The 15,240-nt window shown below is 41.9% G+C and overlaps 1 protein-coding gene across 1 annotated transcript in view; it reads right to left on the bottom strand.

Moving 5' to 3' along the window:
- NWD1 (NACHT and WD repeat domain containing 1) overlaps positions 1-15,240 on the bottom strand; it is a 98,426-nt gene that overhangs the window by 9,831 nt on the left and 73,355 nt on the right. Inside the window, exons 13-16 of the mRNA XM_006877115.1 lie at positions 11,148-11,238; positions 9,660-9,814; positions 6,343-6,619; positions 5,008-5,558 (exon numbers count right to left, since the gene is read on the bottom strand). Of these exons, the coding sequence (XP_006877177.1) occupies positions 5,008-5,558; positions 6,343-6,619; positions 9,660-9,814; positions 11,148-11,238 (1,074 nt within the window). The remainder of the gene's footprint in view (positions 1-5,007; positions 5,559-6,342; positions 6,620-9,659; positions 9,815-11,147; positions 11,239-15,240) is intronic.

Raw genomic sequence — 15,240 nt, 5'->3', positions numbered from 1 at the left:
GGGAATGTTTCTTGCTGTAAGGATTTGTTGCCTCTTTTGAGTCACTGCATTCGTAGGTATAGGTCAAGTTCATCAGATTGAATCAGCTCAATCGTTTTTTGTTGTTGTTTTTTCCCCTTCTTCTTTCTTCTCCTGGTTGAGCTCTGATCATCTAGACATCCGGTACCGGTCACGTGGGTACCATCTGCAAGTGTGGGTGTTCTTGTGCGCATGCCCTCTCTTCCCATCAGCCGGCAGCTCCATTCTCCACTTGAGTCCTCCGTGGCCATGTCACTGACTCTGGGCCCATGAGTCCTCGGGTCTCCTCACACTGCTTGCCACCCAGGTCCCCAACTGGGTCCACAGAAGCCCACTGAATATTATAAGGCTTAGCTTTCCGCTTCATTGTTGCCTTTACCCCACTTCTCCCCATCGGTGATGTGTGTGGTCACCAATCCGAGCATGCATTTCCACCGCGTCTCAGTCTTGGAAGGGGGCCTAGATGTATTTTTAATTACTGATCATTGCCATGTGAAATTTGGAAACAAAGAAGGATTGTTTGTTGTTAAGTGCCCTCAATTCCGTTCTAACTCAAACTGACCCTGTATAGGGTTTCCAAGGAGCAGCTGGTGGGTGTGAACCATTGACTTTGTAGTTAGCAGTTCAGTGTTTGTATCCTACAGTGCCACACCAGGACTCCAAATAAGGAATGTAGTTGGAAACTATGGCCTTAGTGATAGTAATAATGCTAGAGATTGTGTGATAGAATTTTGCAAGACCAATGACTTATTCACTGTAAATACCTTTTTTCAAAAACATAAACAGTGACTATACACATGAACCTTGATGGATTTGATATATAGGAACCAAATGGACTAGATCTGTGCAAAGAGATAACGGAGAAGTTTAATATCATCAGTTAGAACTAGGCCAATGGCCAATTGCAAAGCAGACTATTTAATCACTCACCTGCAAGTTCAAGTTCAAGCTGAAGAAAATTAAAACAAGTCCACAGGGGCCTAAGTCTGAGCTTGAGTTTATCCCACCTGAATTTAGAGTCCATTTCAAGTATAGATTTAACACATTGAACACTAATGACCGAAGACGAGATGAATTGTTGGTTGACATTATATATGAAGAAATAAAGTCATTAAAAAGACAGAAAAGACAAAAATGGGACTCAGAAGAGATTCAGACCCTTGCTCTTGAATGTAGAATAGCTAAAGCAAGTAGAACTGAACCAAAGATTTCAAAGGGCAGCTTGAAAAGACAAAGTAAAATATTATAATGAAAAGTGCTAAGACCCAGAGTTATAAAACCAAAAGGGAAGAGCATGCTATGTATTTCTCAAACTGAAAGGACTGAAGAAAAAGCTCAAGCCCCCAGGATGGAAGGATTCCATTGAATGGAGTCCTGGTGTAGTGCTGCGGGTTAATGCACTGGAATGCAAGTTCAATTTGAACTGCAAGGTCGGTGGTTCAAGATCACAAACTGCTCCTCGGAAACCCTGTACAGGGTCGCTATGAGTTGGAACTGACTTGATGGCACTTAACACCAATTGAATGACATGGGAACCATCAAAAGAAGTTAGAAGGAATACAGAGTTACGGTACCAAAAACAATTGGTTGACGTTCAACTATTTCAAGAAGTAGCAGATGATCAAGAGCCAATGGCCTTGAAGGAAATAGTCCAAGCTGCATTGAAGGCACTGACAAAAACAAAGCTCGAGGAAATGATGTAATTCTTTAACAAATGGATGTAGCTCTAAAGGCGCTCATTTGTCTATGCCAAGAAATTTGGAAGACAGCTACCTGGACAACTGACTGGAAGAGATCTATCTTTGCGCTCATTCCAAAAAAGATGATACAACAGAATGTGGAAATTACTGAACAGCATATATCATAAATACCACACAAAAGAAATTTTGCTGAAGATAATTTAAAAATAGTTGCAGCAGTACATTGCCAGAAATTCCATCCAGATTTAGAATAAAAGAAGATGTGGAAAGAGGGATATAATTGCTGATGTCAGATGGATCTTTGCTGGAAGCAAACAATACCAGAAAGATGTTTCCCTTTGTTTTAGTGACAGTGCAAAAGACATTGATTATATGGATCATAGTAAATTACGAATTTCCATCAAGAAGAATGGGAATCCCAGAACATTTCATTATACTCATGGGCAACCTGTACATAGACCAAGAAACAGTTGTTCAAACATAACAAGGGGATACTGAATGCTTTAAAATCAGGAAAAATGTGTGCCAGGGTTGTATCCTTTCACCATACATATTCCATCTATATTATTCCATCTGAGCAAATAATCCAAGAAGCTGGATTATATGAAGATTACAGAAGAGTCATTAACAACCTGTGAAATGCACATGACACAACCTTGCTTGCTGAAAGCTAAGAGGTCTTGAAGCACTAACTGGTGAAAATCAAAGACTACAACCTCCAGTATGGATTACACCTTAACAGAAAGAAAATGAAAGTCCTCACAAGCAAATCAATAAACAGCATCATGATAAACACAGACATTATTAAAGTTGTCGAGGATTTCATTTGCTTGGATCAATACTTATGAAAGCAGCCGCCAAGAAATCAAATGACAGATTGCATTGAGCAAATCTGCTCCAAAAGACCTCTGTAAAGTGTTAGAGAGCAAAGATATCAATTTGAGGACTAAGGTGCCCTTGATCTAAACCATGATTTTTTTTCATTCACCTCATATACATGTGAAACTGAACAATGAATAGGAAGACTGGAGAAGAATTGATGCTTTTGAATTATTGTGTTGTAGAAGAATCATGGATTGCCAGAAAAATGAACAAATCTGTATCGGAAGAAGTACATCCAAAATGCTCCTTAGAAGTGAGAATGATAAGACTTTGTCTCATGTACTCTGGGCATGTTATCAGGAGGGTCTGGAGAAGGACATGCTTGGTAAAGTAGGGGTCAGTGAAAAAGAAGAAGAATGAAATGGATTGGCCCAGTAGCTACAACAACATGCTTAAACATACCAATTGTGAGGACGGTACAGAGGCAGGCAGTGTTTCATTCTGTTGTGCCTTGGATTGCTAGGAGTCAGACTGGCTTAAGGGTACCTAACACCACCAACAACAACCTTATAATTGCTGAGTGTTTTGGTGCCCAAAGTGTGATGGTTAATTTTATGTAACAACTTGGCAAGACAATAATTCTCAATGTTTTGGTTGGCTACTGTTCTGGTTGCTGTACTTCAATGCAACACAATGTAACATAATGCAATATAATGTAAAGTAATGTAATCTTACCACCTTCCATAAAGCACTCCACTGTAATGTGTATAATGCAATCCCCATCTATAGTGTGACTGATGTGATCAACCAGTTAGTTGAAAGGGAAGTCTCCTGCCTTGAGAATATATATAGATACTCAGGCAGAGCTCTTGTTCTTTCATTGGTTTTTGTATCCTTCTTCTTCAGCCTTTGGTATGATTTGCACCTCAATGTAAAGAAAACAAAAATCCTCACCACTGGATCAATAATAAATAACATCAAGATAAATGGAGAAAAGATTGAAGTTGTCAAAGACTTCATTTTGCTTGGATTCCCATTCAAAACTCATGGAAGCAGCAGTCAAGAAATCAATGGATGTGTTGCATTAGGCAAGTCTGCTGAACAAAAACTCTTTAAAGTGTTCAAGAGCAAAGATGTCAGCTTGAGGACTAAGGTGTGCCTGACCCAAGCCATGGTATTTTCAATAGCCTCATATGCATGTGAAAGTTGGCCAGTGAATAAGGAAGACTGTAGAAGAACTGATGCTTTTGAGTTATAGTGTTGGAGGGGAATAGTGAAAGTGCCATGGGATGCCAAAAGAACAAACAAATCTGTTTGGAAGAAGTACAGCTGATCCTATTGCTACACTTGATCCTATTGCTGCTGACACTGTGCCAATCCATCTCATTGGAAGTCTTCCTCTTTGACATTCACCCTCCACTTTACCAAGCATGATGTCCTTCTCCAGGGACTGGTCCCTCCTGATAATATGTCCGAAGTATGAGAGGCAAAGTCTGGCCTTCTTGGCTTCTCAGGAGCATTCTGGCTGTAGTTTTATCAATACAGATTTATTTGTTCTTCTGGCAGCCCATGGCACTTTCAATATTCTCCTCCAACACCATAACTCAAATGCATCAATTCTTCTATTGTCTTCCTTATTTGTTGTCCAACTTTCACATGCAGATGAGGATATTGAAAATACCATGGCTTGGGTCAGGCGCACCTTAGTCCTCAAACTGACTTCTTTGCTCTTGAACACTTTGATGAGATCTTGTGCAGAGGATTTGCCTGATGCAATATGTCATTTGATGTCTATAAACCTTTTTGGCACAGGACCGGGCAGTGTTTCATTCTGTTGTGCATAAGGTCACTATGAGTTGGTACTCAGCACTTAACAACAACAAACTTTTATGGGAGCAGACAACCTCATCTTTCTCCCATAGAGCAATTAGTGAGTTTGAATCAAAGACTTTGCAGTTAGCAGCTTAATGCTTGCCTCATAGTTCCACCAGGGTATCTATATATAAGATGTGAGGTAAGCATCATATAGCTAAAAAAATAGAAGACAGACAGATAGATAGATGGATAGGTAGGTAGACCTGGCTAGTTCTGCTTCTCTAGAGAACTCAAACTAAGACTTCCTTCATCTGCCCTTATTATTCGTGTCTCAAGCTGATGGCACAGAGTATGCGCTTAATAAGTGAAAGCTGTCATTAGTTTTCTAAGGGAGTCCCTGGTTGGCACAGATAGTTACACACTCATCTACAAGGTGAAAGGTTGGTGGTTTGAACCCACCCAGAGGTTCTTTAGAAGACAGACTTGGTGATCTGCTTCTGAAAGGTTACAGCCTTGAAAACTCTACGGAATACAGTTCTACTCTACACTTATGAGGTGGCGGTGAAACAGAATTGATTCAACAGCAATTAACAACAAGATCAGTTTCCTAAAGCTAGGACATCATGGGAAAGTGTTGTGGTGGGTCACGTACCGTGTAGCTCATCTCAAACTTCCATTTGCATGCCTGCAGGTCCCAGAGGCAGAGCAGGGCATCCTCTGATCCACTCACGGCCAGCTGTTCCTTGTGACTGACCTCCACGCAGGTGACCCGGCTCTTGTGAGCCTCCAAAGGGAACACCTTGGAATTGGCACACTCGTAGAGAAAGAGGTCGCCATTGGTCATGCCGTAGACCACACGGTAGTCAGCCAGCACGGCCACGCTGGTGATGGTCTCTGGCAGCTGGGTATAAAAGGTGTAGGTCGGGCCATCGATGACAGGACAGGGGTCCCCGGGACTGATATCCAGCACCAGGACAATGTTGTCATAAGCGATGGCCAGGCGCTCCTCACCCTTGCTCAGTGACATGCAGTTGATGGCTTTGCGGGCCTCTGGAGGCGGAATGCACATCACATCCTGCCGGGAATTCAGGGGGAACACGAGGACAATCCCGGACACCAGGCCAGTGAACAGGAGCTTGGTCTGCTCAGCCACTTCCAGACACTTGACCTCATTGGAAGTGTCCAGAGCATCTTGTTCCTCACCTGCCAAGAGGAGGAGGCCATGTCAAAAACAGAGCCTATTACCTGATGAGTTCTTTTTACAAAAGTATATTTTTTTATAATTTTCATTGTTGTTATGGAAAATGTACTCAGTATAACATATGCCAATTCAACTATTTCTGTAAGTACAATTCAGTGCCATTGACTTCATTCTTCAAGATGTACAACTATTCTCATCTCTTTTCCAGTGACTCCTCCCCTATTGACTTGGGCTCTGTTGTTACGTAACCTGAAATAAAATTAGGATCAACAACTAAATTCTCAAGGAACCTGGATAGCACAAGCGGTTTGCAATGAACTGCTAACCAAAATGGTTCAAATCAAGGCAGTGCTGTGGAAGAAAAACCTGGAAAACTGCTTCTGTAAAAAGATTGTTATTGTTGTTGTTAAGTGCCATTGAGTCAGTTCTGACTCATTGAGACCCTGGATAGCATTTCCAAGGAGCAGCTGGTGGGTTTGAACTGCCAACCTTTTTGTTAGCAGTCCAGTGCTTATTCTACAGCACCACACCAGGACTCTGTAAAAAGATCACAGTCAAGAAAACCCACTGTAACAAATGTTACACTGTAACATCTGGGGCTGTCATAAATTAGGGGTGGACTCAACGACAGCTAGATTACCAACCACTTTATGCTGGAAATGTATAAAATCAAGTTCAGTTTTCTATTAGTCACCTTCAACCTTTCTGGAGTTATGGGGACTTCAATTCTTAACCCACAAAAATAATACAAGTAAGTCATTGTGACCATACTTAGATTTTACAAACCTTCCGCCAAGTCCCAGATGGTGACTTTATTTTTGTCCCCAATCCTGGGGAAATAGATGTAGCTTCCATTGTGAGACACGGCAGTGAGGCCAGTGCGATCCAGAAACGGGGCAGAGACCCGTGGCTTCTGAGAATAGGCGAGGTCCCAGACTTTGAAAGACGAAGATTGTTGGGAACCAGATGCCACCAAGTCCCCGACTCGGACCAGCAGATTCACAGGGGCCCCAACACCTTCGAGGATGTCCAGCAGGGTCCCCTGCTCCGACAGACTCCATACCTGAGAACAAAGAACAGAACAAAGTGTATTACAGGAACCCCAATATCTTAATCTCTAAGAGCTGCTATAACAGAAATACTGCAAGTGGGTTGTTTCAAAGAACAGAAACTTATTTTCTCACAGTTTAGGAAGCTAGAACATATATGGTGAGTACAGATCTTGTTTGCCAGAAGCAAAGAGGACTTAAAATACTTACTGATGAAGACCAAAGACTACAGCCTTACATATGATTGTACCTCAATGTAAAGGAAAGAAAAATCCTCATAACTGGACCAATGAATAGCATTGTGATCAACGGAGAAAAAAAAATTGAAGCTGTCAAAGACTTCATTTGTGTGGATCATAACAAATTATGACTTCACTGAGAAGAATGGGAACTTCAGAGCACTTAATTGTGCTCATGGAAAACCTGTACGTAGACCAAGAGGTAGCCATTAAAAATAGAACAAAGGGACACTGTGTATTTTAAAATCTGGAAAGGTGTGCATCAGGATTGTATCCTTTCCTCAGATTTGCTCAATCTGTGTGAAGAACTCAGCATCAGGATTGGAGGAAGACACATTAACAACCTGTGATATGCAAATGACATAACCTTGCTTGCTGAAAGTGAAGAGGACTTGTAGACCAATTTCAGATTTTAGTATGGATTACACTTCAATGTGAAGAAAGCAAAAATCCTCACAACTGGACTAATAAGCAACATCATGATAAATGCAGAAAATCCTTGAATGTGTCAAGGATTTCACTTCACTTGGATCCATAATCAATATCTATGGAAGCAGCAGTCAAGAAATAAAATCATCTAAGAAATGTTTTACATCAATTTAGATAGGTTTATAACCTTTTGTTTTAAATAACCTTTTCTAAAAAGTATACATTGTAAGCATTTTGCAAGTATGATTGTAAATTTTGTAACCTACCTAAATATATTTAAGCATGTGTATTTACTAGAATAGAAAAGCCTTTTCCAAAAAAAATTAAACTCCTTTGTGACCTCAATCAAAAATAACCAATGATTTTATTGTTCCTGGCTGTATGTCCATATGCCATTTGTCTGTATGTTCCTTGCCATATGCCGTATGTTCTTTGTTCCTTGCCTACTCAGAACTCATGCTGAAATTGCCCTGTTTTTATAACCTGGTGGTTTTCCATCCAGATGTCTCTCTAAAGTCAAGTAAAACCGCTAAAAAATTTTTTTTTAAGTATTTTTTCATAAAGCCAAGTTATTTATGTTAACATGTAATGGTTTTGTTATTTTAGAATGAATCAATGAATACATATTTTTGGGTTTCCTCAGTTTTAATCTTAGATTTTGTGACTAGCCATAGATACTAAATGTGTTGCAGGACCTTCAATTGGATCCTGGAATTGAAAAAGGACATTTGTGGGAAAACTGGTGAAATCTCAGTAAAGTCTGTAGATCCGTTGATAGTATTGTCTAGCATTGATGTCTTAATTTTGATAAATGTATCAGGATAATGTGAGAGGTTTACACTGAAGGAAGATAGGTAAAAGGTGTAACAAAAGATCACAGCCTTGAAAATCTCTGGAGCAATTCTACTCTGCCCACATTGGGTCTCTATGAGTCAGAAGAGACGCAGTGGCAACTAAGAAAAACAGCAACCTCCTAAACTGTGAGAACATACATTTCTGTTCTTTAAAGCCATCCACTTGTGGTATTTGAGCTCTAGCAGCCGCAGGGCACTGTGACAATACTTATCAATAAATGCCACTGGATTTAGGGTTCGAGCTTGGATTCCATGCTGGGCAGCACCACTCAATAGCTGGATGACTGTAAGCCCGTCCTTGATTCTCTTAGAGCCTCAGTGTCTCACCTGTTAAATGATGACGATACTAGGACCACCCTATAGGGCTAGTACTGTCTGGGAAGTGTATTGAATGGTGGCTTCTATAGCCACCCCTCCCAGAGAGGCAGTATCATCTGTACTCTATTTGAAACTCGTCTTCCAAATATCAAACATTAACTCCAAATAGCAAGTAACCCATTGTCATCCAGGTGAGTGTGACTTCTGGTAAACCTGCATGTGTAGAGTAAACTATACTCCACAAGGTTTTCGAGGCTGTGAACTTTTAGAAGCAGATTGTCAGGCCTGTCTTCTGAGGCGCTTTTGAATGGGTCTGAACCCCAATCTTTTGGCTAGTAGTTACGCACTTAACTGTTTGTGCCACCCACGAACTCCTCCAAAATAAATCATTTGCTTTAAAAATCTATCTATCTCTATGTCCATCACTCAGTTTATTGTATTGTGGCAACCTCCGTGTTACTGTGATGCTGGAAGCGACTTCAAATACTAGCAGAGTTATTCATAGTGAGCAGGTTTTGTCAGAATTTCTAGACTAAGAGAGACTAGGAAGAAATACCTGGTAATCTACTTCCACAAATGAGTCAGTGAGAAGCTATGGATCACAGCAAAGCATTGTCTGACTTGCTTCTTTTAGACATGCCATCAGAAGGGACCAATTGCTGGAGGGCATTGTATTTGGTGAAGAAGGGGGACAGCGATGGTGAGGGAGACGCTCAGTTAGATGCTTGGCACAGTGGCCACGGAAATGCTGCGGACCATGAGGATGATGCCAGACTAGGCAGCATTTGGTTTTGTTGTCCAGAGGTCAGAACTTCCATTGTCCAATGGCAGCGATCTGTCTATCTCTCTCTTAATGGTATGTATAACCCACACATACTAAAGCTCTCCGGGGTCCCTAATCATCATCCTACTGTGTCGTTTTCATGTCAGCTTCAGTAACTTTGAGCTTGACCATCATTTCCTTCTTGCATCCTGCTCTGCCTGCAGGACACGTCTTCCCAGTGTTTCAGGTTCATCTGGAACACTATCTCCGTCACTGACTGAGTAACCACCCTGCTTCCACAGACGCACTCCCATAGTTTCCTGATGACCTGTCTCGCTTTGTCTGTGCTACGTTTCATGGGCTTCTATTCCTGGATGCCAAAAGGTCCCCAAAGAATCATATTTTCTATTCTGGGACAGAAGGGAGGATGTTAGTGGGATCTCCCCCTCACCTGAATGAGTGAGTCACGGGACCCTGTGACAATGAGGTTGTTCTTGGGACCAAAGACAGCTGTCTCCACCGTGTCCTCGTGTTCCAGATCTGTGGCCATGAAGTGATGGAAGCCCTGTGAGTCCGCCAAGAATACTCGCACAGATCTTCCGAAGCCTGAAATGAGAGGGACAGGGTTTCCCTTCTGTTCCTTGAGTATGAGAATCACCAATCAATCAGCCTTAACTTTTCTGAGCATCTCTTACGTGTCAGCAGAAGGAACACAGTGAGCAATGAGAGAGATACAGCCCCTGTTATGAATTGAGTTCTGTCCCCCCAAAATATGAGTTGAAATCCTAACTTCTACTGTTCCTGGGAGTAATCCCATTTGGGAGTAGAGTTTTCTATGTTGTGCTAATGAGGTCATATCAGTGTGTTGTTGTTGTTAAGTACGATTCCGACTCATAATAACCCTATATAAGGTTTCCAAGGAGCGGCTGGAGAGCTTGTTGAACTGCCGACCTTGCAGTTCAAAGAGACCTTGCAGTCCAGTGCATTAATCCGCAGCAACACACTGTGATTCCATATCAGTGTAGGGTGTGTCTTAAACCAGTCACTGCTCTCATTTTGAAATAAGAAAGGTGCAGATTAGACACAGGATATATGATCCATATGCATTGGAACCAACTTGACAGCACTTAACAACAAGACTACAGGGTTTTGATCCTAAGAAGCCAGGATGGCAAAACTTCATTTCTCATGCTTTAGACATGCTACTAAGAGGGACCAGTCCCTGGAGAAAGACATCATGCAAAAAAGAAGAAGAGCCACCAACAAGATGGGTTGACACTGTGGCAGCAGTAACGAACTTAAGTGTAATAACTGTGAGGTTGGCACAAGACTGGCCAGTGTTTCGTTCTGTTGTCTGAACTGACTCAACGACACCTAATGACAACAGCAAAGATGTAGCATTTTGGAAGGCAAGAACTGCTTGTTTGGGTTCACAATTGTATCCCTGTACCCAGTGCAAAGCTAGCACAGAGTAAGATAGAAAAATAAAATCATTCCCATTGCTGCGGTTTCCAACTGCTGGCATTCCCAAATGTTACAAACTAGAACGAAAACTGGGGTTTTCTTAGCTGAAGTCTTTACAGACTTTTCTTCAACGGCTTTTCTTCACCAGACCTTTCTTCAATGGTTTCACTGGGTGCGTGAAGCTTCATTCAGTTAGGAGTTAACTGCAAACTGTGCCACCCAGGGGCCTTTTTATCACCACACAGCCACATTCATCCATTGGCTGTATTGTCTACAATACACCGTGGCAGAGTGGAGTCTAGTTTTTACAATGGTGCCCATAAGGCTTTGCAACTCCCAAAAGAGTTACTATCTGGTCCTTGATAAGAAAAGGTTTGCCAATCTGCGATCTTTCCCTTTCCCCAAACCCCTTCTTACTGACAACCAAATTCTAGTCTGCCTTCTTCTACACCCATAAATGAGAACCAAACACTACCTGCAGCAAGAAGGGACTCATCCTCAGAGATCACCAGGAATCCCACAGCTTCTGGAAGTTTCTCTAGCAGGCTGTCTCCTTCGGAGGAAACCTGTGCACAATCAAAGATGTCGGATAGTGATTGAACTGTGTTTCCCCCTCAAGAATATATGTGTTAGAACCCTTACTCCTATACCTGTGGCTGTAATCCTAGTTGAAAACAGGCTGTGATTTCCAGGCCTTTCTTTCAAGGCATCTCTGGGAAGATACCACTAACCTTTTGGCTAGTAGTCCAAACACTTAGGCCAGACACAGAGAGAAGCAAGTGCAATATAGGGAAAAAAGATGGATGCAATGCAGAGATCGTCAAGGAACCCAGGAACTTAGGGCCACAGAAGCTGTGATAAGGATCATCTCCCAGAGCTGAAGAGAGATCCTTCCTTTAGAGTCAGAGCCCTGCCTTGAGGATGCTAGCTTTTTTTTAACAGGAGTCCCCAGGTGGCACAAATGGTTTAAGGGTCTGACTAGTAGCCCAAAGGTTTAAACCCACCCAGAGGAGTCTTGGAAAGCTTAGTGATCTCCTTTGGAAAGTTCACAGCCTTGGAAAATGTCTGGAGCTCTTCTACCCTGCACACATTGGGTTGCCATGAGTCAGAACTGCTCATGGTGTCTACTGTTGTTGTTGTTATCAAGTGCTATCGTTTCCAACTCATAGTGACCCTGTATAGGGTTTCCGAGGAGTGGCTGGTGAGTTTGAACTGCTAGCCCAGTGCAATATCCTGTACCACCACACCAAGCAAGACTCCATTACTACATTTTCTAGAAAATTCCACCTTCATTAACATACCCTTACTGCAACAACAACTGCCCTTAAGGAGTCCTGGTATGGTGCTGTGGGGTAACGTGTCAGACTGCAAAGTCGTTTGAACTGCAAGGTCGGCAGTTCAAGCTCACCAGCTGCTCCTCGGAAACCCTATACAGGGTCGTTATGGGTCGGAACCAATTTGACAGCACTTAACAACAACAAGAACAACTGCCCTTAAGGAGGCCTGGTGTGGCACTATGGATTAATGTGCTGGACTGCAAAGTCAGTTTGAACTACGAGGTTGGCGGTTCAAGCTCACCAGCCACTCCTCAGAAACCCTATACAAGGTCGCTATGGGTCAGAACTGACTCAATGGCACTTCACAACAACAACACTGTCCCTTAAGCAAAACCTCTCCCTCTCTACTTCCCTCCTAACCCTGGTAACCACTGATAATCTTTAGTTTCTCCATATTTGCATAACAACACAAACAGCCTCCTAAACTGAGACATGAATTTCTGTTCTTGAAAGTCACTCATTTGTGGTCCTTGTGTTACCTCAGTGAAGAACACTGAGACAATGTCCATCAATCTAAGCCTCAGAGTTTAGGGTTAGGGCTTAGATACCTTGTTGGGCACACCACTCATTAACTGGATGACCCTAAACCAGTTCCTGATCCCCTCAGGAGTCTCAGTGTTAAATGATGACACTAAAACCCATTCTGCAGTCCTGATGTGGCGCTGTAGGATAAGCACTCAACCATGAGGTTGGTGGTTCAAACCCACCAGTTGCTCCTCGGAAACCTTATACAGGGTTTGTTATGGGTCGACTTAACAACAACAACAAGGCGACTGCTGTCTAGGAAGTACCTTGAATGGTGGTGCCCCCAACACCTAGAATGGGAGCTATCACCATCATTATTATTGCCAACGCCATTCATTGTTGTTGAAACCACCCAGGGAACCAACGAAGATTCTAGCACTCCATCTTCCATGGAGGAGCGATGTCAAATAAGGTCAGAACATAGGCTGGGTGGGTAGACACAATGGAATATTACAGCCATAAAGAGCAATGAAGTCCCGATGCCTGCCACCACATCGATGAACCTTGGAAACATTGGGCTGAGTCAGTTGCAAAAGGACAAATACTGTATGACCTCACTTGTATTAAATAAGCAAATAGAAACCAGAGATTATTAGTCATTACCAGGGCTGGGAGGGAGGAGGGAAGAGGGAGTTTTTGCTTCAAGGGCATTGAGGTCACGTTAATTTTGGACATTTTGGAACAGGATTGAGACAATGGTGGCACATCATGAAAACTGTAATCAATGCACTGAGCTGTAAATACAGAAGTTGTATTCTCCAATGCTTTCCTGTGCATTTTCTCACCAAAAAAATTAAAATAAAAAACAAAAACAGAGGCTGGAGCTAGCATAAGGCACCATTTCCATCATCTCTGAGTTGTAGAAATCTACGGATTTTTTTTTTTTTTAAATATATATCTATATGTTGTTGTTGTTGTTAAGTGCCGTCGAGTCGGTTCCGACCCATAGCGACCCTGTACAGGGTTTCCGAGGGTGTAAATCCTTACGGGAGTAGAAAGCCTCATCTTTCTCCCGCGGAGTAGCTGGTAGTTTCGAACTGCTGACCTTATGGTTCGCAGCCCAATTCGTAACCACTACGCTACCAGAGCTCCTTTATATATCTATATAGAGTGGTAAAAATTATATGTAGCATAACTTTTGCCATTTCAACATTCTTCACATATATTTTTCAATGACATTATGTTCACCATGATGTACAGCCATCACAAAGATCCATTTTCAAAGTTTTCCATCATCCTTAATAGACAGTGTCCCCTAAAAAATGAGTCCCCTTTTCTCCTTCCCTCCCAGACATCCCTGGTAACCACAAATTAACTTTAGTCTGTATTCTCTTGCTTACACTAAATAGTTCATTCTAGAAGTGGAATCACAAAATATTTACCTTTTTGTGATTAATGTAATTCACTCGGCATGTTTTCAAGGTTCACCCATGTTGAGGTATGTATGCATCCGGACTTCATTTCTTTATATGACGGAGTAAAAATTCCATTGTATGGGTGGACCACATTGTGTTTGCCCATTCATCTGTGAATGGACACTTGAGTTGCTTCCACCCTTTGGTTATTGTGAATGGTGCTACAGTGAACTTTCATGTACAAGTATCTTTTTGTTTTCACTTTCAGTTCTTAAGAGTAGATACTAGGAGTAGAATTGCTGGCTTACATGGCAATTCAATGTTAAACTTTTTGAGGAATTGTCATGCTGTTTTCCACAGTGGCATATGATTTTGCATTCCACCAGCAATGCATGAGGGTTCCCATTTCTCTACAATCTTCACCTACACTTGTTAATTTTCATGCATGTGTTTTTGTTTTCTTTTAAATTATAGACTTCCTAGACATAGTAAATGGAGCTCTGGTAGCTTAATGGTTATGAATAGGTCTGCTAATCTCACAGTCAGCTGTTCAAAACTACCAGCTGTTCTGTGGGAGAAAACTAAGGCTTTCTGTTCCTGTAAGATTTACAGCCTCGGAAACCCTATGCTAGGTCACTATGAGTCAGAATCTACTCGACAGCACTCAAAAACAACAACAGGCATAATAAAGTGGTATCTATGACGGCTTGTGAGTTGCTGTGATTCTGAAAGCTATGACACCAGTATTTTAAATACCAGTCGGGTCACCCCTGGTGAACAGGCTTCAGATGAGTTTCCAGATGAAGACAGACTAGGAAGAAGGAATGACGAACTACTTCTGAATATTTAGTCACTGAAAACCTTATGAATAACAGAGAAACACTGTCAGATATAGTGCCACAAAATGAGCCCCTTAGGTCAGAAGACACTCAAAATGAGACTGGGGAAGAGCTGCCTCCTCAAAGTAGACTTGACCGTGATGACGCGAATGGAGTAAAGCCTGTGGAAGAAAAGCTCCCAGGATCTTTATTTGCTGATGGGACACAACTCAAAATGAAGAGAAACAGCTGGAAACATCCATTGAAAATCAGAACATGGAATGTACGAAGTATGAATCTGGGAAAATTGGAAGTGGTCAAAAATGAAATGGAACACAGAAACATTGATATCTTAGGCATTAGTGAGCTGAAATGGACTGGTATTGGCCATTTTGAATCTGATGACCACATGGTTTACTATGATGCCTGGAATGACAAATTGAAGAGGAATGGTGCTGCATTCATTGTCAAAAAGAACATATCCAGATCAGTCATGAGGTACAACGCTGTCTGTGATAGGATAATATCCATGC

This window comes from Chrysochloris asiatica, unplaced genomic scaffold (assembly GCF_000296735.1).
Source record: "Chrysochloris asiatica unplaced genomic scaffold, ChrAsi1.0 scaffold00442, whole genome shotgun sequence".
Classification (NCBI taxonomy): Eukaryota; Metazoa; Chordata; class Mammalia; order Afrosoricida; family Chrysochloridae; genus Chrysochloris; species Chrysochloris asiatica.
Note: the sequence above shows the minus strand (reverse complement) of the source record. Positions and strands in the feature narration are given on the sequence as shown.